The 26,384-nt window shown below is 65.4% G+C and overlaps 1 protein-coding gene across 1 annotated transcript; it reads right to left on the reverse strand.

The window, feature by feature from the left end:
• ASPG (asparaginase) lies at nucleotides 1-25,516 on the reverse strand. Its single transcript, XM_049612024.1, has 16 exons — nucleotides 25,302-25,516; nucleotides 18,864-18,972; nucleotides 18,075-18,186; nucleotides 15,698-15,823; nucleotides 15,317-15,400; nucleotides 14,339-14,465; nucleotides 10,349-10,461; nucleotides 8,096-8,278; nucleotides 7,885-7,998; nucleotides 7,213-7,329; nucleotides 6,025-6,120; nucleotides 5,616-5,779; nucleotides 3,309-3,395; nucleotides 1,398-1,497; nucleotides 1,054-1,134; nucleotides 1-800 (listed from the first exon to the last, which is right to left on the reverse strand). The coding sequence occupies exons 1-16, from the start codon at nucleotides 25,381-25,383 to the stop codon at nucleotides 789-791; spliced, it is 1,707 nt and encodes a 568-aa protein (XP_049467981.1). The 5' UTR covers nucleotides 25,384-25,516; the 3' UTR covers nucleotides 1-788.
• Between the last annotated feature and the right edge of the window lie 868 nt (nucleotides 25,517-26,384).

Here is a 26,384-nt window from a genome sequence, read left to right on the forward strand (position 1 = left end):
GGGCTGCTGGGAGCAGGGGCGTCAAGTGTCAAGAAGGAGAAGGAGCAGACAGACCGAGGAGATGGGGCAGAGGTCGTCTGGAGAAGTTGCAGCCTGAACAGTAATCTGGAGGAGGAGGCAGGACAGCGGGGGAGGGCCGGCCAGGCGTCCCTCACCCCGGGGGGGGGGGGCTGAAGACACGGCCCTTTGACCCAGAGCCTGGGGCGCGACTCCCCACACACATACCCACAGTCCTGGGACCCAGAAGGACGCGCTGGAGCTGGGGTCTGGGGACCGAGGGAGGTCCCCAGAGAGACTTTATTGCCGCTCTGCCCAACCGAGACCTTTAGGCTGTGTGCGAAACAGAGTGGGGAGAGTCCCAGCAGTGGGGGTACGTCACAGAGTCGTGGGGTGGCGTCCCTCCAGCAGGCCACAACAGGAAGGAATGGCTTGTTCAGCAGCAAGGCAGCTTCAGGTTAGACACCAGGCAGCACTGCCTGAAAACCGGAGGTCTCTTGAGACCTCTTCCCTGGGCACAGGCGGTGTGTGGGGGCAGGACAGACGGACAAGCCCTTTCCTAGGGAGGGACCCAAGGACCTGAGCAAACCCAGCCAGACTTGAGAGTCTTCTGGAGGGCCAGATGACGGAGTGGGGGGATGGGGTGTGAGGTAGGAGGCAGGTGGGAGCCTCCCGCCCAGTGGGGTGGGGCAGGGTGGGCAGGACACGCAGTAGAGGGGTCTGAGGTCCCCTCCAGGCTCCAGGAACCTCTTGGCCATGGCCGGGGTCCTCCGGTGCTCTGGTAGGGTGCATCACAGAGTGGCCTGACAAGACAGAATACAGGAGGTCTGAGGTTGACCCTTCCTACGGGAAGCCCTCCTGGATTGCACCCTTCAGGCGCTTTTTGGCTCCCCCTACACAGCGTGTGCCCCACCTACAGAAACAGCTCCGCAGGCCTAAGTGACTTTGACCCATCTCAGCTTCCTCTGGCTCGGTCCCCAGGACTGGCCCTCAGACACAGGGGGCCACAGTCCAGCGGGGGAGCCTTCGGCCCTGTGTGGGGCAGAGGGAACTTACTGGGCCTGGGGCCTGGACAGCAGCCCCACCCTGGAGGTTCTGCAGAAAGGTCACCACTTCCAGGTTTCCAGCTGCTTCTGCCTACAGGAGGGTGCACGTGGGGGCGGGGCTGCCTCAGGGACACTGACCAGCAGCCTGGCCCCTGACCACCCACCTGGATGTCTTCCCTGGCTCTTCCCACCCACGCCCGTGACTCCTTGTCCCCACAGCTCCGGGGCCAAGGACCAGGAGAGCAGGAGTCTGGACATCGGTGGGGGGAAGAGGGGGAGCCAGGGGAGCTGTCAGGAAGTCTTCCTGGAGGAGGTGGCCTAGGAGAGGGCAGTGGGGGCACTGGTGGCACTCACGACAAGCAGGGCACTGCGCCCGTCATAGCCTGGGCAAGCCAGATCAGCCCCCGCCCGCCACCATGACTGCAGGCCTTCGAGGTCCGCCCTGGAAGCCAGCCTGGAAGAGGGAGCAGAGGAGGGGGTGCCGTCAGGACCCCAGGCGCCTTTACAAAGCCAGTCCCCAAACAGCTGACCCAGCGGCCAGGGCAGGAGGGCAACGGTGCAGGGCTCCCTGGGGGCCGGCCAGGGGCCTGCGGTCTGGTTTCACCCAGAGGGGGTGACTGTGGCTCAGGTGGAGGGCGCACGCAGGCGCACACTCACACAAGTGTGCATGCGCGTGCACACGTGCCCCACGTGCGTGCCAGTTTCATGTTTCACAACACCGCTCTCCCTGGGCGGGGTCCGCAGAGGCAGGAGGGAAGTCTGCGCAAGCCCAGTGGCCCAGGGAGACACGCGGGAGACCCTCGGGTGGCCTGGACCTGCGTGGCGGAGCAGGTGCCCCTGGGAGAGGGACCTGGGCCCACCTGCTCTGAAGAAGAAGGAGGGGCCCTCGCCGGGGTCCTCCCCTCCATCCTCACCCTCCCCCCCCCCCCAGGGGAGCCCACTCCCCACCCGGGGGCTGAGCCGGAAAGGGACCGAACACCAGGTGTGCTGGCCCCGGGGCAGGGGGTGCTGCGGGGGGAGGCCTATCCCCCCAAGGGGCCTCAGGGACGCCCCCCTAGTCGGGAGACAGCAGCAGCAGCCTCAGCAGGCGCTGAGCTATTTCTGGGGTGAATCACGCCGGGTGGCAGCACCAGGCCCTCCCGGACCTGTTGCCAGCCTCCCACAGGCTTGTCTCTCGGAAGGGCCCTCAAACGCAGCTCAGGCTGGACAAGCCACTTGTCAATGGAGCCATCAAGGCCCGCCTGGCCCTGCAACCCTGAACCAAGTCACCCCAGAAGTCCCTGCAGGGCCACGGCCAGCGGTTGTGAGCGGGCCCCTCCCTTGCTAGGTCCTAACAGACCCATCCCATCCGAGAGCTCACCTTGTCCTTGTCACCTGAGGAGGAAAGGGCCTGGGTTGTCCCCCCACCCCCACCCCTGGGGACACAAGATCAGAGCAGGAGAGCCTGAGGCCGGGCTCAGACCCAGAGGGGCCTGTCCACCCCACCCCACATCTAGGACTGGGGCCCCCAGGGTCGAGGGGGTGGGGGAGGCGCTGGCTGGTGGGGACGAGAGGGCCAGAGCCTCGGGGCCTTCTTGTGAGCAGAGAGCTCACCCACGCCTCACTCCCGGCCGGCCGTTCAGCCAGAGACCCCACTGTCAACAGCCACTCCCCAGGCTCGGGGGCTCTGACATTCAGGGCTGTGGACCTAGGCTGCCTCCGACACCCCCAAACCTGGCTACCACCAGTGCCCCGGCCTGGCCTCCTGGACAAGCCTCTCCTGTCCTCTGCCTGTCTGGTGGCACCGAGTGACCCAGTGCCGGTGAGGCTGTGACAGCAGCACCGCTGGGAGGGGGTGCCCGCGGACGCAGGAAGGAGCTGAGCTCGGCAGCCCTGGGCCTGGCCTGCACCCCGCCCGCCACCAACACCCTCCCCGGAGACCTCCGGGGCCCCCGCTCCCCTGTGCCCCAGTATCCCCAGGCCTGCCTTGGTGTCACTCGGGGCACCTGCGAGGTCAGAGCCATGTTAGCGACTGGCTGCAGTGTGCCCGGGCTGGACAGCCACCAGCCCCGTGGTTAGTTTACCAGTGACAGGGACTGGGTCCCACCACCATGCGCCCGCACTGGAGCCCATCCACGGTGGGGGTGGGGGTGGGGGGGGACGGAGACTCATGAGACCTGTCACCCAGCCCAAAGGGGGATCAACCCCCCAACCCTCAGGGTGGGTCTCCCTTCGGAAGCCCCCCACCCGGCCTACCAGCCCTCCCTGCATCCTCGCAGCCCTCACCTGCACAGCTCGGTCCCTGCGTCCTCTAGCTCCTGGGGGGACAGGCAGGCCCCAGCTGCCCGCAGTAGCCCAATGATATCCTGATGCCTGCCACGAGAAAGAGTGTGCTGACCAGGGGCGCCTGGGTGGCGCAGTCGGGTGAGCGTCCGACTTCAGCCAGGTCACGATCTCGCGGTCCGTGAGTTCGAGCCCCGCGTCGGGCTCTGGGCTGATGGCTCGGAGCCTGGAGCCCGTTTCCGATTCTGTGTCTCCCTCTCTCTCTGCCCCTCCCCCGTTCATGCTCTGTCTCTCTCTGTCCCAAAAATAAATAAAAAACGTTGAAACAAAAATTTTTCAAAAAAAAGAGTGTGCTGACCACCCACCCGCCCAGGCAGCCTCTGCTCAAGCACGGCAGTGCCTCACCCACCCCTAGCCCCAGCCCGGGCCCCCAACCAGGGCCACCAGTCCCAGCCCCAGCCCGGGCCCCCCAGCCAGGGCCACCGCCCCCCGACCCCGGCCCCGGGCCAATGCAATGCCCCGCCACTCATCCAGGTACCTTCCCAGGACATCGCGGGTCTGCACGGTGGGGCCAGGTCTGAGTCCCCCCCCCATCTCACCCCATGTTGGAGGGTCCGTCGGCCCTGACTGAGCAGCTCCTCCCCTTGCATCATGAGGCCCCTGCCATGGTCTCCCTCAGCCCGTCCTAAGGGCCCAACGCACCCCTGTGAATACCTGGGGACAGCCGGGCCCCGCTACATGCACCCGTCCCAGCCAGGGTTGCGCCTGGGGAAACTGAGTCAATCGGGCCTGCACTCTGCCCTTGGAGGTAGGGTGTCAATAAGACACTAGGGGGTAAATATGAACAGTAGGGCCCCAGAGCAAGGCCCCAATGTCTGTGGGCTCCCCGAGGCCGACCGGCCTGGGCCAAGCCTGGAGCCAGCCACTGGGTGTGCGTGGGACATGGGGGTGAGAGATGGGGCAGGGCCAGGGCGGGGGCGTGGGGGGGGGAGCTGGGGCCACGGGCGGGCAAGGCAAAGGAACAGGACGAGCGGAGGCTGGCTCTCACAGCAGAAGTGCTGACCAGGCCCCTTGCCCACAGTGTCTGTGTCCTATAAATGGCATGGTCACCCCACTTTTAGGAAGCCTGGGGAGGAGGGTGGGGCCCCCCAGGCCTTGCCCTCCCCGCCCTGAAGAGCCCTCTAGAGCACAACAGGTCTGGGAGTGAGGCCAGGAGAGTGAGGCCGGGAGACCGGTTTGGGGGGGCTGTTGTGCCAGGGGCGGGGGGCGGGGCAGAGACAGTGAGCTCATCACCACCCACCCACACCCAGCCGGATCGCCCCGGCCCCTCACCCCCATCCTGGGAACCCCCCGTGCCTCATGCTCACAAGAGTCTGGTAAAGAGGGTGCTACCCATCATTCCCCTCACCGAGGGTCACATGCCCACCCCAGGGCTCACACGGCTGGGGCACACAGGACTTGACCTGGACAGTGTGGCGACCCCAGGCCCACACACCCTCAGCCTCTCTCCAGGAGGCTCACCAGCACTCCCCACACACACCACAAAATAACCCAGGATCCGGTCGGCCAAGTGCCCGTAGGGAGAAATCCCCCAGGAGAAGTTACGGGTCTGGGCTGGGGGGTCTGGGGACTGCTACAGACACCAGATAAAACAACAAAAGATGAAAAATGAGGGCTGTGACCCCTGCCCCCAGACACACACACACACACACACACACACACACACACACACACACCACACACACAGCCAGGCCAGGACCCCTCCCTTTAAAAAATCAGAGCTGTTGGGTGGGGCCAGCCTGGGGGACATCTTCCCTACCTTGCTGGCTGAGCCTGTCCCCCGAGGGCACCTGTGCCCATCCCAGCCTAACATCTGGCACTAAGTAGCCTGCTTTATGTCTATGACATGCATGTGCTGGGCCGGCGGCTTCTCCCCTTTCCCACCCTCCAGCCCCACAGGCGTGTGTGGATGACGGCAAATACGCATTCAACCCCTTGAGCTTTGTCCGTGAGCATTTTTCTTTCCTAGAAACTCTGCACCAGGGTCTTGCTGCGCCTGCCTGGCTGAGCTTAGAGGTCACCTCCTCCAGGAAGCCCTCCCTGACCACCCTGCCCGTTCAGTCCTCCCTGTCTGGGCCCAAGCATGGTCCCTGCTAGTACCTGCCAGGCTTGGGGGGTGTAGGGAGGGGGCAGCGAGGCTCCAGGAAGCAGGTGTCCTCAGCTCTGCCGGGGAAGCTGTGTCACCACAGGCAACAGGGCAGCCCTGTGTAAGCCAGCTGTGCCCAGGTCCGCCCCACATGGCCCAGGTACCTGCCCTTCACCGCCAGCAGCAGCGGGCTCAGTCCATCTTCATCCCGGGCGCTCACACCCACCCCTCTCTGCAGCAGCATGGTGACCACCTCGCGGTGGCCTCCCCGGGCAGCCGCGTGCAGAGGGGTCTGACCGTTAAAGTTCTCTTGGCTCAGGTCACTGCCCTGGGTGAGGCAAGGGCACGTCACCCACTGAGGGAGCGCTGGGCAGGGGCGGGGAGGGGACGGGAGGGTCGGGGTGCACCCCGGGAGTGGGGCCTGGCACGGCCACCGGCACGCCCTGTAGCGGCAGTAAGGTCCCACCAGCTGGCTGCCCAGCGTGGCGGAGCAGGGCCCCAGGGAAAGGCGGCCCTGCGTCCCCCGGGGCCCAGCGTGGTGGGGCTGCTCCCTGAGGCGGTGGGGGGCCTCACCAGCTCCACAAGTGCCTGCAGCACGTCCAGGTCGCCCGCATGGGCCGCAGCACAGGCCAGGCCAGGCGTCAGAGCTTCCCGCACTGCAGCGGCCTCCTGGGTAGAGGACAGCGGCACCCTGGGACCTCACCTCTCCCTGGAAAGGAAGGCCCTACTCCACACGTGGGCAGAGCTCCTTCAGGCTGCCTGCCCCCAGCACCGGGAATGCTGTGGGGCATCTAGGGGCTCCCCAGGATGCCAGAGGGCCGGGAAGCCCAGCAGAGACCCCGCAGGCCGCCTCACACCCAGCCCAGCACCCTCGGCAGGGCCCGACCACAAAGCGACCGTATCTCTCGAGCTATTAAGCCCGACACAGCCGCCCTGGTGACAGGCCACACACATCCCGGCCTCTGACCACGGCCTGCCCTGGGCAAGTGGCAGTGAGCACGGCCAGAGCTGTCCATCACAGACCCACCCACCTCCACTCTGAGAGGGGAAACTGTCACACGTGGGGTGACCCCGGGGTGCAGTGCTGCTGTCCGTGAGCTCCCATGCCAGGCCTGGACATCTCGGGCAGAGCGGGGTGTGAGGTGGGGCACCAGGAGGCCCCCAGCACCCCTGTGGGTCTGACCCGGCCTGAACCCCAAACTCTAGACCCGGAAGTATGAGCTCAGCTCCCCTGCCCCTTCCAGGTCCAGGCCCCCGGGCTGGGAAGGTGAAGAGGAGCTTCAAGGTGCTGTACCTGACAGGTGCGGCTGTGGGGCCTCGGCCCCGGTGCTCAGAGCCCAGCCAACCCCGCAGCAGGCGCCCCCTCCGTCCAGCACCCAGGACAGCGCGCCCGCCTTGACTCAGGCCTGCCGCTTCTCAGGCAGCCCTGCACCCGGGGCCAGCGGGGGCCGTCAGCAGGCCCGGTCCAGCCGAGCTTGGCCCCACTGTGTGATGGGGCCACGTTTTGCCCACCATCCACATCACCAAGACTCCGCTAAACCGTCCCGGCCCCTTCCCACGGCAGCTCCTTGCCTGAATCCTCGCAAATCCTCCCTACCGCAGACCCCAGCCCTCCACCTGGGTCCCAAACCACACCATGCCTGGTGGTTTTCTGCTCATGTGCTGGCATGATGGGGGCCACGGCTGGTGCCTGGCGTGTCCAGAGGCGACCCGCAGCTCAGGCCCCCATGCCACACCCCCCACACACACACTGGCCAATACCTGGCTCAGACTGAGGAGCTGGGCGACCCCCCGGCCCAGCGTGCTACAAGTCAGCGAGGGCTGGTGCTCATCCCCCGAGGACAGCGTCACCTCCCCCCGGAGGTCCCTGGCCAGCAGCTGGAGGAGGAGAACACAGAGAGCCAGGAATGCCCTGTGGCAGGCAGACCACTGGCCCAGGCACCCCTGGGGCACGTGGCGAGGGCTGTCCTGGGCCTGCAACTCCTCAGTCCAGGCTGTACCCCTTAAGCCTGAGCTCAAGCCCCGCCAGGTCCCCACGGGCCGACCCCAGCCTCCATTCCATTAGCTCAGGGTCTCCCAAGGACCCCATCCCCCACCCCCTGCACCGTGGTCACCACCCAGGCTGGCTGTGTCTGAGGTCCCCCTGGGAAGGGTGGGGGACGAAGGGATGTCCTGGGAGCGGTTTGAGGAGCCTTGGCCAGACCGAGGCTCCCCGAGAGAGTGGAAGAACACGTTGTCTGGGCTTGGGGTTGGCAAGGGGTGGAGGGAGCCCAGGCCTCAGAGCTGGTGTTTCCCCACCACGGGGAGGCCCCGCATCCCTGCCCCCTCCCGACCCAGGCACACAACCCACTGGGCTGGGCCCTCAGCAGCCCTGACACAGGTCCCCATGCCCCCCAGCCCAGGGGGGAACTGTGCCCAAAGCCGAGGGTACACCTGTTTCCTGCTGTCCAGGCTCAGCCCCGGCTGGCCCAGCACGTAGGACAGCTTGGCCATGGCAGCTTCCGACGTCATGTCGAAGCCCGAGATGATGCCAGCTCCCGCCACGGCCTGTGGGGAAGGAGGCATGAGCAGGAAGGGGGGTGCCGCTCACCCTGTGCCCTCGGGCCCATCCCCTCCCCCTCCAGCCCTCCATCCCGGCCCCCACCATGCCGGCTGCGTAGCCAGAGGTCACGGTGCCCTGAAGGCAGTGTGTGCAGTTGACGATGAGGAGCCCTCGCTCGGTGGCGGCCCGGAACTCCCGCAGCAGGTCCGGCTTGGTGGGCCCGTTCCCGCAGCCGAACGTCTCCATGACCACGCCCCTCAGGGGGGGCTGCAGGAAGGCCCGAACCTGCAGGGCCGGGAAGGGACAGGGACGGCCTTGGCCTCTTGCTCCGGCAACAGGAGACCACAGGCTTGTCCTGCACCTTCAGCTATGGCAGGGACGTCCGGGCTCTGAGCAGGCCACATGGAGAGCCATGAGGGTCTGCTCCCCACCACGCCCTCCCAAGGAAAGGCCTTGTCCCCCGTTAAGTGTTTAAGGCTGCGGGTGGTGCGGCGACAATCCGAACGCCCCCCCCAGCGCGCCCCCAGCCTCGCCAACCCTCTATCCAACCCCTTATACCTGAAACATAGCAGGGGCTGCTCCCAGCAAGCCTGTGCCCTGCAGCTAAACACACATGCAGGGCCCCCAACGAGCCGCCCACACTTCCTGCTTGGCCGCCAGGCCCACTGGCCTGGGGACAGTACTTCTGTGCAAGCATCCACCCCTCTGGCTGTGTCCCCTGTCAGAGCCCTGACCCCTCATCAGAAAGGCTGAGTCCAGCTCCCTCTGCTTCTCCAGGTAGAGGTCAGAGGTGACTGCACCCTGTCCCTGGTAGACACCGGGAATGGGGAGGCGACGCCCCAAGACGCACCGCAGGAAGCAGGCCCCGCCCCGATGGCCCAGCTGCCCCCAGCAAGCAAAGCCCCCCGGGGCCCTTTCCCCTGCACAAGCCTCGCCCAGCTTTGTGGGGTGGGGGCAGGGCTGGGGAGCCAGCTCCATGGCCCTTCATTCCCCCAGCTATGGTGAGTTCTAGGAATCTCAGAGCCCCAGCACGATTCTCCCTGAAGGGTCCTGTGTGGCTCAGCCCCATTGAACCTGGCAGCCTCGGACAGTGACACACAGATACTACAAATGTGAGACCCACCCAGGCCCGCACCTGTCCCCTGGGGACAGTCCCTCACGTGGCCCCCCCCCCCTCCCCGCACTCCCCGCAGGTCCAGCCCGACCGCCAGTGTCAGCTCCTGAGCTCCTGGGACAGCCCTCATTTTCGAGACCAACCGTAGGAGGAGCAGGCTCCAGCCCAGGAGGCCACGAGGCCCAGCCCCAGGGCCTCGAACTGCCTCCTACTCTGAGGGTCTCTGCCCTTCAGAGGGGCCTGGGGAGAAAGGACCCTCGCGGACCCTTGGGCTGCTGGTGACACAGAGCACAGCGGTGGCAGGACGGTGGGGGGCACATACACGGGGCCGGGCCCCGCTTCTGGTTGTAGGACAGGGGTCCTGGTGCGCGTGGCCTGCACACCCTGGCTCCCCACAACAGCTTCCAGCACCATCTCTGGTCCAGTCTCGGGGAGGCCACCTGAGCTATAAGCCCCGCCCCCCCATCTTTCCTACCAGATCTTTCACAGCACTGAGTACATGTCCCACGTACTGTGGGACGCTGTCCTAGGCCAGGCCCGGGACCAGCATGGGGGACACATGGTGGGAAGACCATCCCGTCTGTCCCTAGTGCCTTTGAGGGGGTCAGGTACCGGTTCACAGACTATGAGCGACCCAGAGCCCAGGACACTAGCACCCACCAGGCCACCCTGTGTGCGGGAACGTACCCGCAAAGCCGCATCTGCCCACGGTGCCCGGCTGGTCACAGCACTGAGCCCAGCACCCACACCCCGGCTCATGGCCCTGCGATGCCCAGAGGTACCTTCAGCTCAGACACCCTATGGGGTGGGCCACGTGGCATCTGAGCCCAATTCACAAGTCAGGCCGCAGTCAGGCGCCGTGTCTACCCCAGTGGCAGCTGGTGGCCGAGGGGTCATGAGCAGGGAGCACACGGAGGACAGGGCAGAGCGGCCACAGAAGGAGCAGTCTTAGGGCCACGCCCCCCCCCCCAACGCCGGCCCTGCAGGAACCCGGGCCACGGGCCACGAGTCCACAGGCATCCACGCGGTCAAGCCCGCGTTGCAAATGAGGGAAGACCGGGCCCCGAAGCCCCAGCGGAAGAGGCAAGGGAGGGGTGCAGGTCTCGGGGACACATGCAGCTTCAGCACGCCAAGGGGCCTGCGTGCCCGGGCCCGCGGCGGGGTGGGGGACGGGAAGGGGCGGGGCAGGACACAGGATGCGGGGGAGTGCGGAGGGCGTGCAGGGCTGGGCGGGTCCCTACCAGGGCAGCGGGGATCCCGGGGTAGAGACGCAGCAGCCCCACGTCACGCTCCACGCTGCTGTGCACCACCAGCCGCTCCTTCCCTCGGACCTTCCGCACCAGCTCCCGGTTGACTATGAGGGCAGAGGTACACGTGTGGGACCGCTGGGCCACCGGACAGCCGACACCCCCGCACGCACTCGGCCCTAGCAACGCCCACGGTGCGTTCAGCCCCTCAGGCCCTCCGTGTTGCCCGGCCTCGCTCTGGGTGTCTCCAGAGCCCCAGCCCTCTCGCCGCCACCCTGCCCTGCCCTGCCCTGCCCCCCCTCCCGAGGCAACTCCTGCCGGCCCTCAGCTCACTCTTAGGACGGGTGCAGCCCCAGCCTGTGCCGGCTCTGCAGTGGCTCGGAGTCCGGGGCACAAAGGAGGACCCCCGGGGAACGGAGACTGCCTGAGTCTGGCAGGGAAGGTGGAGGAGAGGCGTTCCAGGCAGGGGGAACGGCGTGCGCAAAGGCCAGGAAGCACAACATCCATGACAGAGCTGACGAACCAGAAACGGTTTGTTGTCCTGGACGCCAGGAGGAGTCGGCCCGGTCCTCTGACCAGCCAGCCTCACCTGTGCCTCGCTGGGCACCCACCTCGCCCACAGCTCAGCGAGTCAAGGAAGGAAGGAATGAGTGAACCAGTAAACGAGTCTCCTGGGCCCCCCACCTTTGGGGACAGAAAGCCTCCACCTGAGGCCCAACGCCCCAGGCCCTGTGGAAAGTGGGGGGCAGATATTCGGGGTCCGTGCCCCTTTCACCCACCACACAGAGGAGCTGCCCAGAAGGCCCGTCTCCCTGCCGGTCCGAAGTCACTGCTCTGCCAGGACCAAGCTGGCAGATGCCTCCCAAACCCGGGGGGGTAAAGGGAGGGGCTGGGCAGCAGGACCAGCCTTTCTTTGAGCCCTCAGGAGCCCCACACCCAGCACAGGACCCCGTTCTCTCAAGTCCTCGGCACAAGACGGCGCGATCTGGGCGGAGGCGTCGATGCCCACTGGCACAGACTGTGATTACAGCCTCTCTGAGGTAGCAGGCATCACGGAGACCCCGAGTCCAGCACAGGGAAACCGAGGCCCAGAGTGGGCAAGGGCCACCCAGGCTGCTCATCCAGTCAGGTCCGGAGCCAGGACGAGAATGGCGGGAGGGGTGCGCCCAGGACCCTGGCCCAGGGCTCCTCCCTACGCCCCCGCCTGCGTGGGGGTGTAAGCCTGCACGCCCCCTGCTGTTTCCACCAGACCAATTCATGTGTGATAATAAACCAGGGAACATTCCGGACACATGCTGCCCTCTCCCGATGCGTCAAAGGGGGTGTGGGGGGATGGGGAGCAGGAGGGGGCCCGCGGCATCAATCAGCAGTGAGAGACGCCCTTTAATTTAGGGCCGAGCGCCCCAGCTGGACGAGCAGATAAGCTGGTGGGGGGGGGGTAGGAGCGCTGCCACCGCCCAGGAGTTATGGCTGCAAAGGGGGCTTTATGGAGACAAAGAGAGCCCACGCCCCCTCCCTGCACGGCTGGACCATGCCCGCAAGAGCCCGTGGGGCCCCAAGTCCTTCTTCCCCCAGCGGAGCCGAGGGAGGAGGGCGGGGTGGTATCCACGTAGCATGAGGGGCACCGTGACAGTGCCACCTCGCCACGCAGACCTCTGACAGTCCCCCCACACAGGAGGGCCCTGGGCTCTGCTGTCCCCGCAGCTGGTGGCAGGGTCACCATCACATGCCCCTCTTGACCCCCAAGCCCTGCCTGTAATGGCCTCACAGAGGGAAGTAAAAACACAAGGGAAAGTCCAGGCTGGGCTGGGGTCGTCCTCCAGCTCCCCAACAGGAGGGGGGGGGGTAGCCCCTGCCACCCGCGGGGGCACCCGCCCCCCCCCCCCCCCCCCCCCCGCAGTCCTGCCTGCCACATCCTGGGCAGAACCTGGTGTTTCTCAACACCGGCTGCCGGAACGGGCCTGGGGCAGGTGGGGGCAGAGGCTCTCACGCTCTGCACGGGCACCCTGGCCAGCGGGAAACAATCTTGGCGGGGTCATGGGCCTGGGGCGCCGGGGTGGCCTCTGCCCTGCGCCCACCAAGCTGCCAGGCCAGGCCTGCCTCAGCGTGCTCCGTGCCCTGAGGCCTGCCTGGGCCTGGTGCGGCACAGACAGAGCCCTGCCGTCCCGGGTGAAGTCCTCCAGGCCTGCCAACAGGGTGCGTCCCCGGAAGTCCCCCTCCTGAGCCCCAGATGAAGTGTGACTCAGTCCCCAGCAGGGAGCCGGGCCTGCAGAGCGGGCGGCCCACTCCTGGTGCCCATGCCTTCCTTCCCCAGCTGGCCAGCACGGGGGCAGGAGGGGCTGAGCACCCACCGCGGCCAGGAAGCTGATCTGTCCTCCAGGATCAGTATGCGTGCCACCTCCTCCGGGGAGCCCTCCTGACCGCTCAGTGAGCAAGCGGCCCCCCGCCTGGCTCCCGGCGCCCTGGGAGTGCCGCACATACCTCACATCTGCTCACGTGTTCTGTCTCGTGACCCCTGGAGGGTGCTCGGGGAAGTGGAGGGTGGGCGGGGGGAGAGGGTGCAGGGTAAGACCACCAGAATGGGAGTCAGGGCTTGGCTGAGCCGACACCTCCCTCTGCGGGCCTCTCCACCTCGGTTTCCTCCCCCGTGGCCCCCTGCTGCCCGGCAGAGAACCCGGGGGACAGCCAGGTCGTGGCCATCGCCATGCTGGGATCCCCACTCTGTGTGTCCTGTTGGGATGCAGAGGCACTGGCGGCTTCCAGAGTTACGTGACCAGCCTGCCCATCCCAGGAAGGACCCGCTCCCACCATCTGCTCTCCACAGACAGCCCAGCAGCAGCCAGAGCCCCCGCCCACTCCGAGCCTTCATCATCAGCCTTCCCAAAAAGACTCCTGCCCCTACAGCCCCTGCCCGGCCTGGGCCCGGCGCTCCTGAGGCCCTGCCTGTGCTGGGACATTCCAGGAAGCCCCTGTCCCTAGGAAGTCAAGGCTCTGGCCACCCAGAGTCCACTTCCTTCCCTGGTCTCGATCTGCTCACCCTCCTGCAGGCGTGGAGGCCGCTGCACCAGCAGACCCCAGGGCTCTCCCCATGCCAGCCTCCTGGAACTGCCCCTCAGGCCCCGGCGGAGCCCATGTGGGTGAGGAGGCCGCGCTGCCCTCCCAAGGGCCTGCGGTCAGGCAGTCTAACCAGAAGAGCCACCCGGTCCTGCTGGTGCTGGGTTCCCTGCCTCTCAGGCTTCTAAGCCCCAAAGTCCCCCCCAGGAGGGCTGGTTCTACCAGGCCCTACAGCACAACTGCCACCACCACGGGGTCTCTAGGACAGGACCCCACAGCTGGTGGGGCGGGGACAGGTGCCCAGGCCCCCCCAGCTCAGTCAGAAGGAGACACAGGGCAGGCCCCCAAGCTGTGCCCACTGTGTTGTGCCCACCATGGACCCGGAGTGGGGACTCCTGGGGACACAGCAGGAGGGCAGACATCCTGGGTGGAGACAGGGCAGCCCTGGGGGTGACTCCCTCTGGGTGAGTGAGGCCAGCCGCCCTTGCTGAGAACAAGGTCAGAGACAGCTCTACACTCAGGGAGAGGCGAGAGTGGGTCAGGGGCTCCCTAGGGGCTGGGCTGCCTGCCAGGCTCAGGAGGCAGAGGACTCCCCTGGAAGTTCCAGGGACGAGGTCACAGCACAGGAACCTCATCCCGGGGGACCCAGGTGCACGTCAGGGTCACAGACAGACTCCTGGACTCAGGGTCACAGGTCCCCCAAGCCTGCTCCTCCTCTGGTTCAGCCCCCGGCTCCGAGCTGGGGTTCCCTGCCGGCACTCCCCCCTTCGTGGCCCACGCAGGCCCCCCTCTCTGAGTGGCCCCCGACTTTGCAGCCCAGGGCAGCAGGGGGACTCTCTGGGGCCCCAGACACGGTTTCCCGCCCAGCTCCAGGCATGAAACCCCGGGCGGGAGCCCTCACGGGATGGCCCTGCTCGCCGCCCAGCTTACGTATGACGTCAGCGCCCACAACGGCCAGAGGGGGCAGGTTGGGGGAGCAGAAGGCCGCAAACCTGCGCGAGTCCACCTTGGTCACTCGGTTGCCCCGAAACAGCTGATTCTGGAAGAACAGGCAGACCTGTGGGGGAGGCGAGAGGCAGCGGCTCAGCGCTGGGGAGCCCCAGGGCCCTCCGGCCTCCCCCCTGCCATCAGCGGAGCACCCACTGAGGACAGGTTGCAGATGTCGATTGCGGCTGCTGCCCTCCCTGCCGCCCATCCCTCAGGGCCTGGGGAGAGCCAGGCAGGGAGCTGGCCACCCGAGGGCCCTGCCGCCCCTTACTTCCCACCTGCCCTCTGCCCCCATCCTTGCTTCTCATCCCTGTTCCCCTGGTGAACTCGGCCCACCCCTCACCACAGTGTCCGCGCTCCGGAGCTCAGGGGCTGGGGGGGGTCTCGTTCTGCCCCCCGCCCCAGCTGCTCTAGGGCTGTTCCCCTGGGGGAGGGAGGGAGGCACAGCGGTAGGGAGACAATGTGAACCGTGCTTTGGTGAAGCGCCCTCCCCCTGGCACAGGGTCCCCTGCAGTGCTAGGGGGTCTCATAAGGTCTCCCCGTGCTGCCGTGTGGAGAAAGAATGCTGAGCAGGGAAAGCCAGCTCCACAGCTATACTGTGTACAACCTCCTTTTACAGAAACTTACACGTAAACACACATAACGTGAACACGCGTAACACGTAACCCGGAAGAGAACACAGCACGCTGTTAACAGCAGCGTCTCTGGGAAGTAAGACATGGGTGGCTTTGTTCCCTTCTGCTTTCTTTATTTTCCGGGTTTTTCTACGGTGACGGTGTATGCCACTTGTAAGGCAAAAGACACATCTTCAAACCCTGGCTGACGGCTCACCTGCATGTCCTACCTGAGTGCCAACCACAGCCCCCGCCTGCGCCACGCAGGCCACACCCCCTGCAGCCCACGCCAGGGAGGGAAGGGTACCTCGGGGATCACGTACTGGCCGGCCATGAGCAGGGCCCCCAGAAGGTTCTCACGGCCATCATTCCATAGGGCATGGATGGGCACCTGGGGGGAGGCCGGAGATGGGCTGAGACTCACGCAATACCAGAGGGAAGAACGAAGGGGGGGACAAAGAAAGGGCAGCTGGACGAGGTGGACAGCAGGCCATGGATCCACCCACCCACCCACAGGACCCAGGGCACTGACCAGCCTGGCCGGCCAGAACAGACAGGACAGGCACTGCCTTGGGGAGCTGCAGGACTAAGCAAGAGGCCCAGGGTGCGGCCTGGGTCCCCCACAGTGCCAACTCCCCTGGTGGCCTCAGGAAGGCCCCCGTGCTCTCCGGTCAGCCCGGGACATTACCTGGGCACCAGTAAGGATGACGGTTTTCTGCAGGTTCTCCAGCACGAAGGACAGCACGGAGGCCGCAAAGGCCATGGTGTCAGTGCCGTGGATGACCACGAACCCGTGGTACTGCCCATAGTGTCTCTGTGGGGGTGCAGCAAGCTTAGGCCGGACTCCTCCCAGGGACAGGCCCCCTCCCGGGGACAGGCAGCTAGCTGGTCTCCCACCCCCTCAGGGAAAAAAAGGAAACGATCCCAAATGCAGAGGGAGGGAATCAGGGAGGCACAGGTGGGATCCTGGTCACTTTTGGCCCAGAAGACACTCTCTGGGAAGCAAGCCTCTACCTGGAGTCTCACCCCTCCATGCTCTCCCCCACACCCAGGACAGCTTCCTTTCCTGACACCTCTAATTGCATGAGAGACATGGCCTAGGGGGGAGGGGTCTCTGGACATTCTCCTAGGATAGGAAGGTCCCCTCTGGACTTCTGGCCAGCGTCTCCCCCAGGCGATGCCCAGTCAGGGGTCCCAAGAACACTGGCGAGTTGGAGGACCACGCCAGACTACTGTGTGTGTCAGCACAGTACTCCAGGAGGGCCCCTTGCCGCATGACCACTGCCTCCAGGCAGGGGGCTGTGGGGGTGCGTGAGCCTGCGAGCCCATGGTCCTATAGGAGGGCCAGGCAGGGACACAGCAGTGGGCACAAGGCACATCCGGTGCCGGGAGCTGACAGGTGATCTGGGACGCTGCCTGGAACAGGACCTGGCAGGAAGGCAGGACGCTGGCAGGCAAACGTGGGGAAGGGTCCTTCCAGATACAGGTGTGCTGGCCACCTCTGAGAGGACATCCTCAGGCTACCACTTAGAGGGCAGCCAAGGCCGGCCCTAAGAGGGTGGCTGGCCCGGGCTATGGTCGCAAGGGCACAGTTCTGGGAACCAGAGGGTCCAGTCCCTCCCGAAGGGACCCTGATCAAGCCAGGCTGGCCCTGGAACCATGGTTGCTGAACCATGTGGCGGGCTGGGGCACCCTCTGCTGGCCACACAGGGCACTGCCACAGGCAGGCCCTGAAGGCCCTTTGAGTCTGCGTGTGGCCGGACACTGCAGCCAGGACAGCAAAGTGGTCAGGCCCCAACCAGAGGACAGTGCTGACCACAAGCCAGGGTAGCTGCCCCGGACTATGGCCACAGACACACCCATTGGCAGCCAGTGGCCCCGTTCATGGACGCAAGGACCAGGCCCAGGACCACAGTGTCCTGCTCACAGTGAAAGGGGATGCAGCCCAGGGAGCTGCTCTCCCCGCAGGACTAAAGAACACAAGCGTGTGACTGGGGCCAGGCCCCAGCAGCAGGGAAGGGGAGCCTGTGTGATGAGCCTCTGAGGCTTAAGGGAGACGGGTGAGAATTGGGCCTGGAGGAGGTGGGGTGGGGTGGCAGGGCCCCCCAGGGAGGCAGTCAGGCCAAAGGGCCAGGCTTGTGCAGGAGCGGGGGCTGGTGATGAGGAGACTGGGCAGAACAGAGAGGAAAGCTGATGGAGGGGCGCTCTGGCAGCAGGTCCGAGGGGTCACCACGTGATGCTGTAAACCACAAGACCTGCACGGGGTTCTGAGCTTTTTACGGGCTCCAAATCCACTAAAGTCCCAACTCCAGGGTGGGCTTGGGTAGGGTGAACAGAGAAAGGTGGGCCAGACATGCAGCCTGCCAACCTTCAGGGAAGCATCGTGCATCCCAGCCTAGGATACTAACTCAGACAAACCTATTACAGGAACACACTAGGGCTGCTGTCCAGACCATTTCCTCACCAGGAAAGTGGACATGGCCCTCGCTGCCTATCCTCTGCCTGCACGTGGGAAAGGGCCTCAAGGCCTTGCAGCTGAGATGCGACCCAAGGATCCAGCACTTTCCTGAAGCTGCCATTCCCAGACGTTCCAGGGTCTCAGACCAGGCAGGTGGACTCCATCCCCACACACCTCAGGGGAGTGCCTCCGCAGCATTGGCTCCTCCCCGGCCCACGAGCCCCGCCCATAACCCCAGCCCTGCCCACACCCCAGTCAAGTCCACACCCAACCCTGCCCACACTTTCAGTCCCGTCCATACACATGTGTAGCCACGCCTACACATCCCCAGCCCCGCCCACACTCTCAGCCCTACTCTCACAGCCCCTCCCAGTACAGTCCCACCCATGCTCCCAGCCCCGCCCATACATGTAGCCCCGCCCACAGTTCCAGTCCCACCCACACTCAGCCCTGCCCAGTACACGCAACACCGCCCACAATCCCAGCCCCACCTTCGTACAGCCCCACCCACATTCCCTCCCAGTATACACAGCCTCACCTACCTAGTCAGCCACGCCCACAAACAGCCCCGCCCACACCACTAGTCCCGCCCACACTCCCCAACTACCTCGATGGTCTGGGCAATCTGAACCCACTCGGTGATAGTCATGTCACTGGAGTCGAAGAGGGGCTGGCACTCCAGTACCGTGTAGATGACCCTCTGGTCAGGGCTGGCGGGCCTGCGGGAGGCAGAACAAGGGCTCCCACTCTGTCCCCTCCTCCCTTGGCCTGCTCTGTTCCCCTCCACCCAGCCAGCCCCCCTCGTCCGCCCCCCTGCACTGAGGGGCTTCTCAGTAGGCTCTGCATATCCACAATCTCTCAGCAACCTGAATACAGGGCCCAGCCTTCCTTCCACCCAGAGTCCCCAAGAACAGGGACCTTGGTCCTCACGAGGGGTCACGGCTGGGCCGGGACAGGCTGCTCTCCAGCACTGTCACCTTCCCAGACCCGGCTCTAAGAGGGGGCCCAGGCCTGGTCCTCCATGGGCCAGGAGCGGACCCTGGGAGGACGATCTCTGGCAGGAGGGAGGCCAGTGACCAGGAGGCCGTGAAGGGCACCAGGCAGCCTTGGCCCAGAACTAAGAAACAGAGAGAACTTTGCACTGGGGGGAGGCGGGGGTTACCTGGGGCCAGCCCCTACCTCTCCCGATGGGCTTGGGTCCCCGAGTGGCTAGGCCCAAGGCCTGCAGCCCCCCAAGGCTCACTTGAAAGAGGGCCGCTGGTCGGTGCTAAAGCCATGACACTAGTGACCACAGCCTGCCCCACGGACCCTGCAGGAGCCGTCCCGTCTCAAGATAGGCCCACCCCTACGACAGCAGGCCGTCATCCCTGGCTGGGCCCCAAGGCCCCACACTCACGGCAGCACCAGGGTGTCCTCCGGGAGGCCAAGGGCCCGGGCGTGGTCCTCATCATGGAACATGGGCAGCGTCCTCAAGGCAGCGGCCAGGCCCCTCCCAGGGACGAGCACTGCAGGCAGAACCCAGCGCAGGGGGTGTGGGGTCAGGGGCCAGCAGCCACCACCTGCTCCTGTAACCGCCGGCCCCTCCCTCCTCATCAGGGCAGTTACCCAACACGCTGGGGGCCAGGCCAGGGCGGGGGCCAGGCCAGGGCAGGGGTCAGGGGTTTGGGGTGGGGACACAATCCAGGGCCCTGGTGAGATTGGGCAGCTGTTCCAGGTCTGGATGAGACGGCTTCCTCCCGGGGGGCCGGGCAGCCCCCCTCTGGCCACTCCACCCAGGGCCTGCCCCGGCCCACCCCGTCTCCAGGCGACCCCGTGCTCCCAGCTGAGGTTCAGGGGCCCAAGCTGTCCCCCGCCTTCCATCACAATGCAGCACAACGCACCCACGCTTCTCCCCACCACTTGCCAGGTCACCCACACTAACTCCTGTGGGCAGACATGCTGTCTGCTCTGCCTGGAAGTCCTTAGCCCCTCCTCCTTCAAACCCAGTATGTGCTTTGCCCCCTCTCAGGTCACCACCTCCAGGAAGCCCTCCTTGATGTCCAGGCCCTGATGCCCTTCCCACACACTTCCCCAGCGGCCCCTGCTCCCTCACTAGGCTGTGTGACCCCTCCAAAACCCAGAAACATGTCCCATGTCCCAGAAACAGGCATCTGAGGCACTGGGCAGAAATGGCGTTGTGTTTTAGAAAACCCTCAAAGGTCACAGCTGTGTCTGCTAGAAACGACCCCTCGGCAAAGGCTCCCTCTTGTCCCTCCCTGCTCCCTAGCAGCTCCATGACCTTGGACAGGTCAGCTAACTTCTCCGGGCGTCTCCCACACACTTGGACACAGTGACAAGGACAACAGGGTCCCCTTCCTCGAGAAACGCCTTTAGCTGAAACGAGGAAGGAAGACCTTCAAGACCGGGCGAGTGGTCACTCCTGGACGACACCCTTGCTCTCGGCCTCTGCAGCCCACGGGGCACGTCCAGCCCCCGCTGCCGCTTAGCGGCCTAAAACATCCTGCTGTTCAGGCCTTGAGAAGGCTCCAGCGCCAGCAGGGCTGTGACCTCACTGGCAGTGCCGGGGGACAGTCTGCCCAGGCCCGCTCGGGGTGTCGGCGGAATTCAGCTCCATGCGTGTGCAACTGCTTCTTTGCTGCCTCTCCCACGGGGGTGGTTCTCGCTTCTAGGGGCTTCCCGCGTTCCCGGGCTGGGGCCCCGTGCTCCATGTCCACAGCCAGCAACGGCTTTAATTCCCATGCTGTGATCTCGCTGACTTGGCCTCTGAGTCATCTCCTCCCTTTTAGGAGCCAGAAAGCTCACTCGCCTCACCCGCGGACACCGTGCCGCTCAGTCCTTCCTGAGAGTCTGTCTCCTTGCCAGGCCGGTGGCCAGCTTCCCGCCGCTGAACGCGAATCTGCTCTTTTCCTGAGGGCCAGCGGCTCAGCATCAGGCCCTGAATCTCCAGCCCAGCACCCTGGGCCCTCTCCTGTCCCTCGTGCCCACTGATGCCCTCCCTCCTGCCCTGCAGCTCCCGGCAGGGGCTGCCCCCCCACCGCGGCCCTCTGAGGACCGCTCGGGCAGATCGGCTTCCCACGGCCACGTAGCACATTAGCCCAAACAGGTGGAGAGCGGGCGCAGCACCTCCCTGTCGTCACACGGCATCTGTGGGGCAGAAGCCCGGCCCACCCCACGCTCAGCAGGACCGCACTCCTCGCTCGCTCAGCTTTGCTCAGGCTCCCTCCATGCGCCCACCTTCTACGTGCCAGGCACACTGGCCCCGTGGGTGCTCCTGGATGTTCACGGTGCCATCTCCCCAGCCGGAGAGGGATCCCCAGGGGAGCCCCCGCCCCGCACACGGCCCCAGCAGGGGCTCCATGCACGTTTACTGCAGGAGTAAACAATGCGGGTTAGCTGCTACGGGGCTGCTTGAGGAAACACCACGTCGATGGGGCTCAGGAGACAGAGGGGGACATCAGTGCACGACTGCCCGCCTGGCCACACCCCCAAGATGCCCGAAGCATGACCAGGACACGTGCCTGCCTCCACACAGGTCCAGGCTCACCAGCCCCGCCAGCATCGAGGACAGAACTTCAGAACCCGGGCACGGAAGAGGGCTCACAGCCACCCGGCCACCCAGCCCTGGCGGCCAAGCTCCCCGACCCCACCCTCGGCAGGCTGACAGGCAGCCCCCAAAGGTGCGCATGCCCTCCCCGCGAGAAAGGCAGTCTTTGCAGGTGCGATGGAGTTAAGGGTCTGGAGATGGGGGCACCACACTGGATTATGCAGGTGGGCCCTAAGTGTGGGAGACGGGACACGCGGAGGAGGCAGCCACGTGAGGACAGGGCAGAGAGCTGCGTGAAGGCGCCGGCCGTGAAGACCACGGCGATTCAATCACAGCCAAGGAAGCGGCAAGGACGGACCCTCGCTGCCCCGTGTCGGACGCCTGCCTGTAGCACAGGGGAGCCACCTGCTCGGTCACGTGTTGGAGCAGCCCCAGGACGCTCACAGAGCCACTTTCCACCCCAGCTCCTCGTGGGGGGTGGTGCCAACCTGGGGATCCGCGGACGGGGCGGGGGAGGTGGGGATCCACGTGGTCTGGGTCTCACGGGACGAGCTCATGATGTGGGTGGTCGCCTCCACCCACAGCCAGGCTGTTGCTGGCCGACGGTGAGGCAGTGACCGCTGGGGGCGTCCTGCTGCAGCGGGGTGGGAAGCGGCAGGGCCAGAGGACCCCGAAGGGTGGGACCCTGCTCTTCCCGCCCGGGACTTATGTGCGCGGCACAGGCAACGCTGGCCCAAGAAGAGGCGACGCCCTCCCGGTCTGTTCTCTCTGGGCAAAACCCGCCACGGCACTGTGACACCGAAAGAGCGTGGGAAAACGTGCAGCCAGAAAATGGGGGGAAAGAGCTGAGGGAAAGTCAGGACGTTAATGAACAAAAATCGTGCCTTGGGGTTTTGTGACATCCTTGGCTTTTTCAAACTGGTCATTTGTTATGATTTCCTTACTCGTTCCGAGTAAACATCTGCTCTCACACTGAACTCTAATTTTGTAAATTGTATTCTTTTTCTCAACAAGGGCCCCCGCCCCCCCACCAGGCCCCTATAAAACCAGAAGCAGACCATGCTTCTCAGCTACGGCCAAACCCCTCGTGTCTAAGGGACGGTTTGTCCTCTAGGACTGCGGGTCCCCGGGGAACCACCTATAGCTTCGGCCAGAAAAACGTGAGCGTGTGAAGCTACGCTCAGGGAGGAGGGCCAGGTCGAGTGCTCAGACGCCATGTTGCGGTGACCGAGAGACAGTGGACACCACCCTTATGGGCGACGTTTGGCTGCAGGACCAACTGTGACCCCCACCCCGGGCTGTCCTGGCATGTTCAGATACCCGCCCCCAAAGTTCTGCTCCCCATGTCGTGTCTGCAAGTGCCTGCAAGGGATGCTGGGGCAGGGCGGCACTCAGAGGTCACAGGGGTCTCTGGCTCCCTCAGCCGGATGGGAGGGGCCTCTGGCTTCCTCAGCCGGGTGGGAGGGGCCGCTGATGCTGCTCAGCCTTGGGACCGAGGCCATCATCTGACTCTGCTTTCATGATGCCCCTTGACCTGTGACATCTTTGCTGGACTCAGAGAAGGGATGGGTCCAGGGGTGTCCCAGGCTGCAGCGGCCTCTGCCCTCCGCTCGCTGTCCCGGCCTCTGGCAGGGTTCAGACAAGCGGAGCCGTGTGCCCTGCAGGCCACTGTTCACACCCTCCACAGTGACAATCCAAACAGCTTAGCTGCGGCTGGCCTGCTCCCCTCGCCACCCTCTGCCACTGTCCCGAGGCTGGAGCCCCATCAGCAGTGCCAGGCGAGTTAATCATTGATACTGTCCCGAGTTCAATGACCCCTGCTGGGCTCGGAGAGGGCAGGGGCTGCCCAAGGCCCTCCTAGTGCGGCCTCCAGCCTCCAGGCCTGGCTCCTGCATCCATCCCCATCGTGCCCGTGCCTGTGCCCTGGCCTGGGGGCTGCCCTCGTCCCCGGACACCTTTTCAATCTACACACACTTTTAGGCAAAAAAGTCAGCACAAGATGTGTGTCCCTGAACACTGAAAGCAGGCCTGAGGGCCGTCCCTGATCTCAGGGGGCCAAGGGGTGTATGACACGAGAGGCACAGCAGGGACCAGACCCCATGTCTCGTCCTCTTTCGTCCTCTGAGGTTTAAGCCACGCCCCCCCCCCCAAGCCTTCCTGAAGTTGGAGGACTGGGGAAGGAACAGCCCTCAGCAAGGAGCCGGGAGGCACCACCAAGGCCCCCAGCAGACTAGTCGCCCCAGGCCAACAGCTGCCTGCTCCCTAGCCGTCGCCTGCCCCGCAGCTCAGCAGACCAGCTTCCTCGCCCCCCAGGACAGGCTGGTGCTTCTGAAGTGCCTTCTGAGCGCAAGAAGGTGTCCGCTGACCTCGCCTTCACCAGGCCAGGAGGCCCCAGCGCCAGAGCAGGCTCCAAGGGATTCTGGAAGATTCTTCCCCATCTGTAGCCGACCCCCACACCCTCTTTCCTGAGTCAAGGTCTCTAGTTTACCTTCTGAACATGTGACTTCGCAGCCTCTCCGGGAGAAGCAGCACCCGTGGGAGTGAGCCACAGGGCTGCCTCGGAGGACGGGCAAAGAGGTCAGAGAAAGGTGGGAAAGAGGTCAGAGTCCACCAGTCCATGCAGCCCAGACCCTCAGGAACTACGTGTGAGCTCAAGAGAATCGCAGATGGCCACATGCCAAGCCTGGAGGGGCAGCATCCGGGATGGGCCAGGGTCCCAGAAGGTCCGCCCAGGGCAGCTCCCCTCTCTCGGCCCAGCCTCCACCTCCCGGCCCCTCCCGCTCTCTCCCACCTGGGTCCAGGCCCCAGGCCCTCAAGGGAGGCCACAGCCACACGCAGGGTCCCAGCCGTCCAGGTGCCCACGGCCCTACATCCTCTCCCCAGACCGCCTCTGTGACTTGAATCACATGCCGCTGCTTGTTTAGTGTCAGCCCCTCTCAATCTTGTGACGGCCGAGGGAACCAGACAGAGCAGCACCCAGCTGGCCAGTGTCACCGGGGGCCTCCAGGCTTCAGAAGTCCACCCATGAACTAACCAGGCAGAGAGGCAGAAGGCACAGCAGCAGAGGGCTGGCTCCTGGCAGCCCAGGGAGGGGCAATTGGCGGGCTGGGTGGACAGCCACGTCCCTAGGGCCTGAGCCCCTACAGGACAGGGCTCTACACAGGCCTGAGTCCTAGAGCCCGGCATGGAGTGGGGCCCCAAGGAATGTGTGAACTGTCTGTGTCACAGATGGAATAACAGGGACAGAGGCTGGAAAAGCTGCTGTTGGAGCCACAAAGAAAGCACCAGTGGGAAGGGGGGACCAGGAGCGGTGGGGGAGGGGATGGCCTGAGGCCGAGGGACCCACCAGGACAAAGGAGATGTTCTGTTAGTCCTGGGGGGCGGGGGGAGGGGCGGGGGCCAGAGTTGGTTGTGACGGGAGGGGGCATGGGACGTCTGCTCTGGCCAGGCCCCTGCAGTGGGAGAGGGGGAAAGTGTGTGGGGGGGGGGTGAGGACACTGCAGGGCCAGGTGAGGGGCTGACCCAGGTGTGAGCACAGACCAGGACTGGAGCAGCAGGGAGGGGCCGCTGGCAGGGAGCCTGGGAGGAAGGGGTCAAGATAGTGCCAGCCCACGGGAAGTGGGACCCCTTAGGGACAGTTAACCCGCAGGCAGCAAGAGAGTGGTACAGAGGTTCAAAGATGAGGCTGAGGGTTTGTCCCGGGCCCCCTGGGCTCGGCTGGGCATCCCACACGTCACGGGACCAGGAGGAGCCTTTGGGGAAGGTACAGGCAGTGTCCCACTCTCCTGGCCACGCCAGAACATGCCGGATGCTGGTGCACAGCCATCCCCTTCCCACCCCTCCAGGCTCCCCAAGCCAGTCTCCCTGCAGGTGCTCGGCCCAAGCTGATGGTCTGTCCGGGGTCACCCGCGAGCTCCAGCGCCCTGGCCCAGGCCCTCACCCCCCACCTCCAGCAGCAGCCCCTGTCACAGGGGCAAAGACAAAACGCGCAACTCCCCACAGCCACCTCCTGCACCTGAACAGTCCAGAAAGGTGTGATGGGAGGGTTGCCAGGAGCCCTCAAGCTTGAACAACGTTGGGGGAAGGGGTGGGGTCAGGTCACGGCCCCTCACGATCCCTGGGGAGGGCCTGGACTGACACCACAGGGTCTTGTTTGTCCGGAAAGGGGTGAGATAGAAGCCGTGGGCCCTCGGAGACCCCCATGGCTCTGTGCAGAGGGGTGGGAGAGGCCCCGGAGGGCTCCGACCTGGGAGAGGCCACTGGGCACGGGAACGACCCCATTCCACTCACCGCCGCGCTCGATCCGCATGCCGATAGTGCCGCCGGTGTAGATGGCCAGGAGCCTCCGCTCGGGCTCCACCGCGCGTGACATGCCTACCGGGGACCAAAGAACCAAGGGGACTGAGGGCACCAAGGGACGGCGGCGGGCGCACCCAGGGTAGCCGGGGAGGGCTGTGCCTGTGGTGGGGAGACACGGCGAGCTAGGTGTGCGGGTAGGAGGTGGCGGGTCCCGTCCGGGGGCGGGTCCCGTCCAGGGGGGCCGGGGGTGGGGGGGGCGGGGCCTGAGAGGCCCTGGGCTGTCAGATATCGACCAGTGCAGTGGCCCTGGGTGTTGGAGTGGCTGTGACCTGTGACACACAAGCCACGTGCTTTACGGTTGGCCTAGGGGACCCCCCAGCGCGGAGTGGGGGGGGGGCGCCCTCCCCTCCCAGGTGGCTCCCACAGACCCCGGTGCTCCAGCAAAGCCAAAGCCCTGCAGGCCACACCCTCGGTGTCACTCCTTGCGGGTGGGGGTGGGGGCAGGCAGAGATGCGGCCCGCCCACTCACTTCCCGGAGAAGGGCGGGAGGGGACCTCTCCAGGGCTAGGACCCACCCCCCTCACCCCCTCTGCAGCTCTGGAGGGCAGGGAGGGCAGGGGGCAGCAGGCTTATCTCTAACGGATTTAGCGAGGCTGTACCCTGACCGCTGGGGACCACCCCCCCACCCCACCCCCTGGCTCCCCTCGGGGGGGAAAACTGCACTGTCTCCACCACGAGCCCCTCCAGTATTTGATTTCTCTCCAGGGAAGCTACTATGATAACTTCCAACAATGCCAAAGTAATTCCTGTCTAAGCACCAGGCAAGTTTATTCTGTTGTCTGCTGGGGCTGGAGGCTTAAACAATAGAAACTCCTCACCGTCCTGGAGGCTGAGGTCCGGGATCAAGGCATTCCTCCGGGTTTCCTGAGGCCTCTGCTCCAATCGAGGGTGTCCCTCTGCCTCTGTGTGTGTCCACACCTCTTCCTAGGAGGACAGGACGTCCTGGATTAGGACCCGCCTAATGGCCTCAAGTCATTCTCCTCTTTAGAGATTGTCTCCAAATACAGTGCGTTC

The sequence above is a fragment of the Panthera uncia genome, assembly GCF_023721935.1.
Source record: "Panthera uncia isolate 11264 chromosome B3 unlocalized genomic scaffold, Puncia_PCG_1.0 HiC_scaffold_1, whole genome shotgun sequence".
In the NCBI taxonomy this organism is placed as follows: Eukaryota; Metazoa; Chordata; class Mammalia; order Carnivora; family Felidae; genus Panthera; species Panthera uncia.

Bases quoted from the DNA above. Each gene is read 5' to 3' on its own strand.
- ASPG (XM_049612024.1), bottom strand. From the start codon at position 25,383: ATGTCACGCGCGGTGGAGCCCGAGCGGAGGCTCCTGGCCATCTACACC. The intron at 7,330-7,884 runs GTGTACCCTCGG...CTCCTCCTCCAG, and splicing joins GCCTGGACAGCAGGAAACAG to CTGCTGGCCAGGGACCTCCG. The intron at 6,121-7,212 runs GTATTGGCCAGT...TCCTCTACCCAG, and splicing joins AGCTCCTCAGTCTGAGCCAG to GAGGCCGCTGCAGTGCGGGA.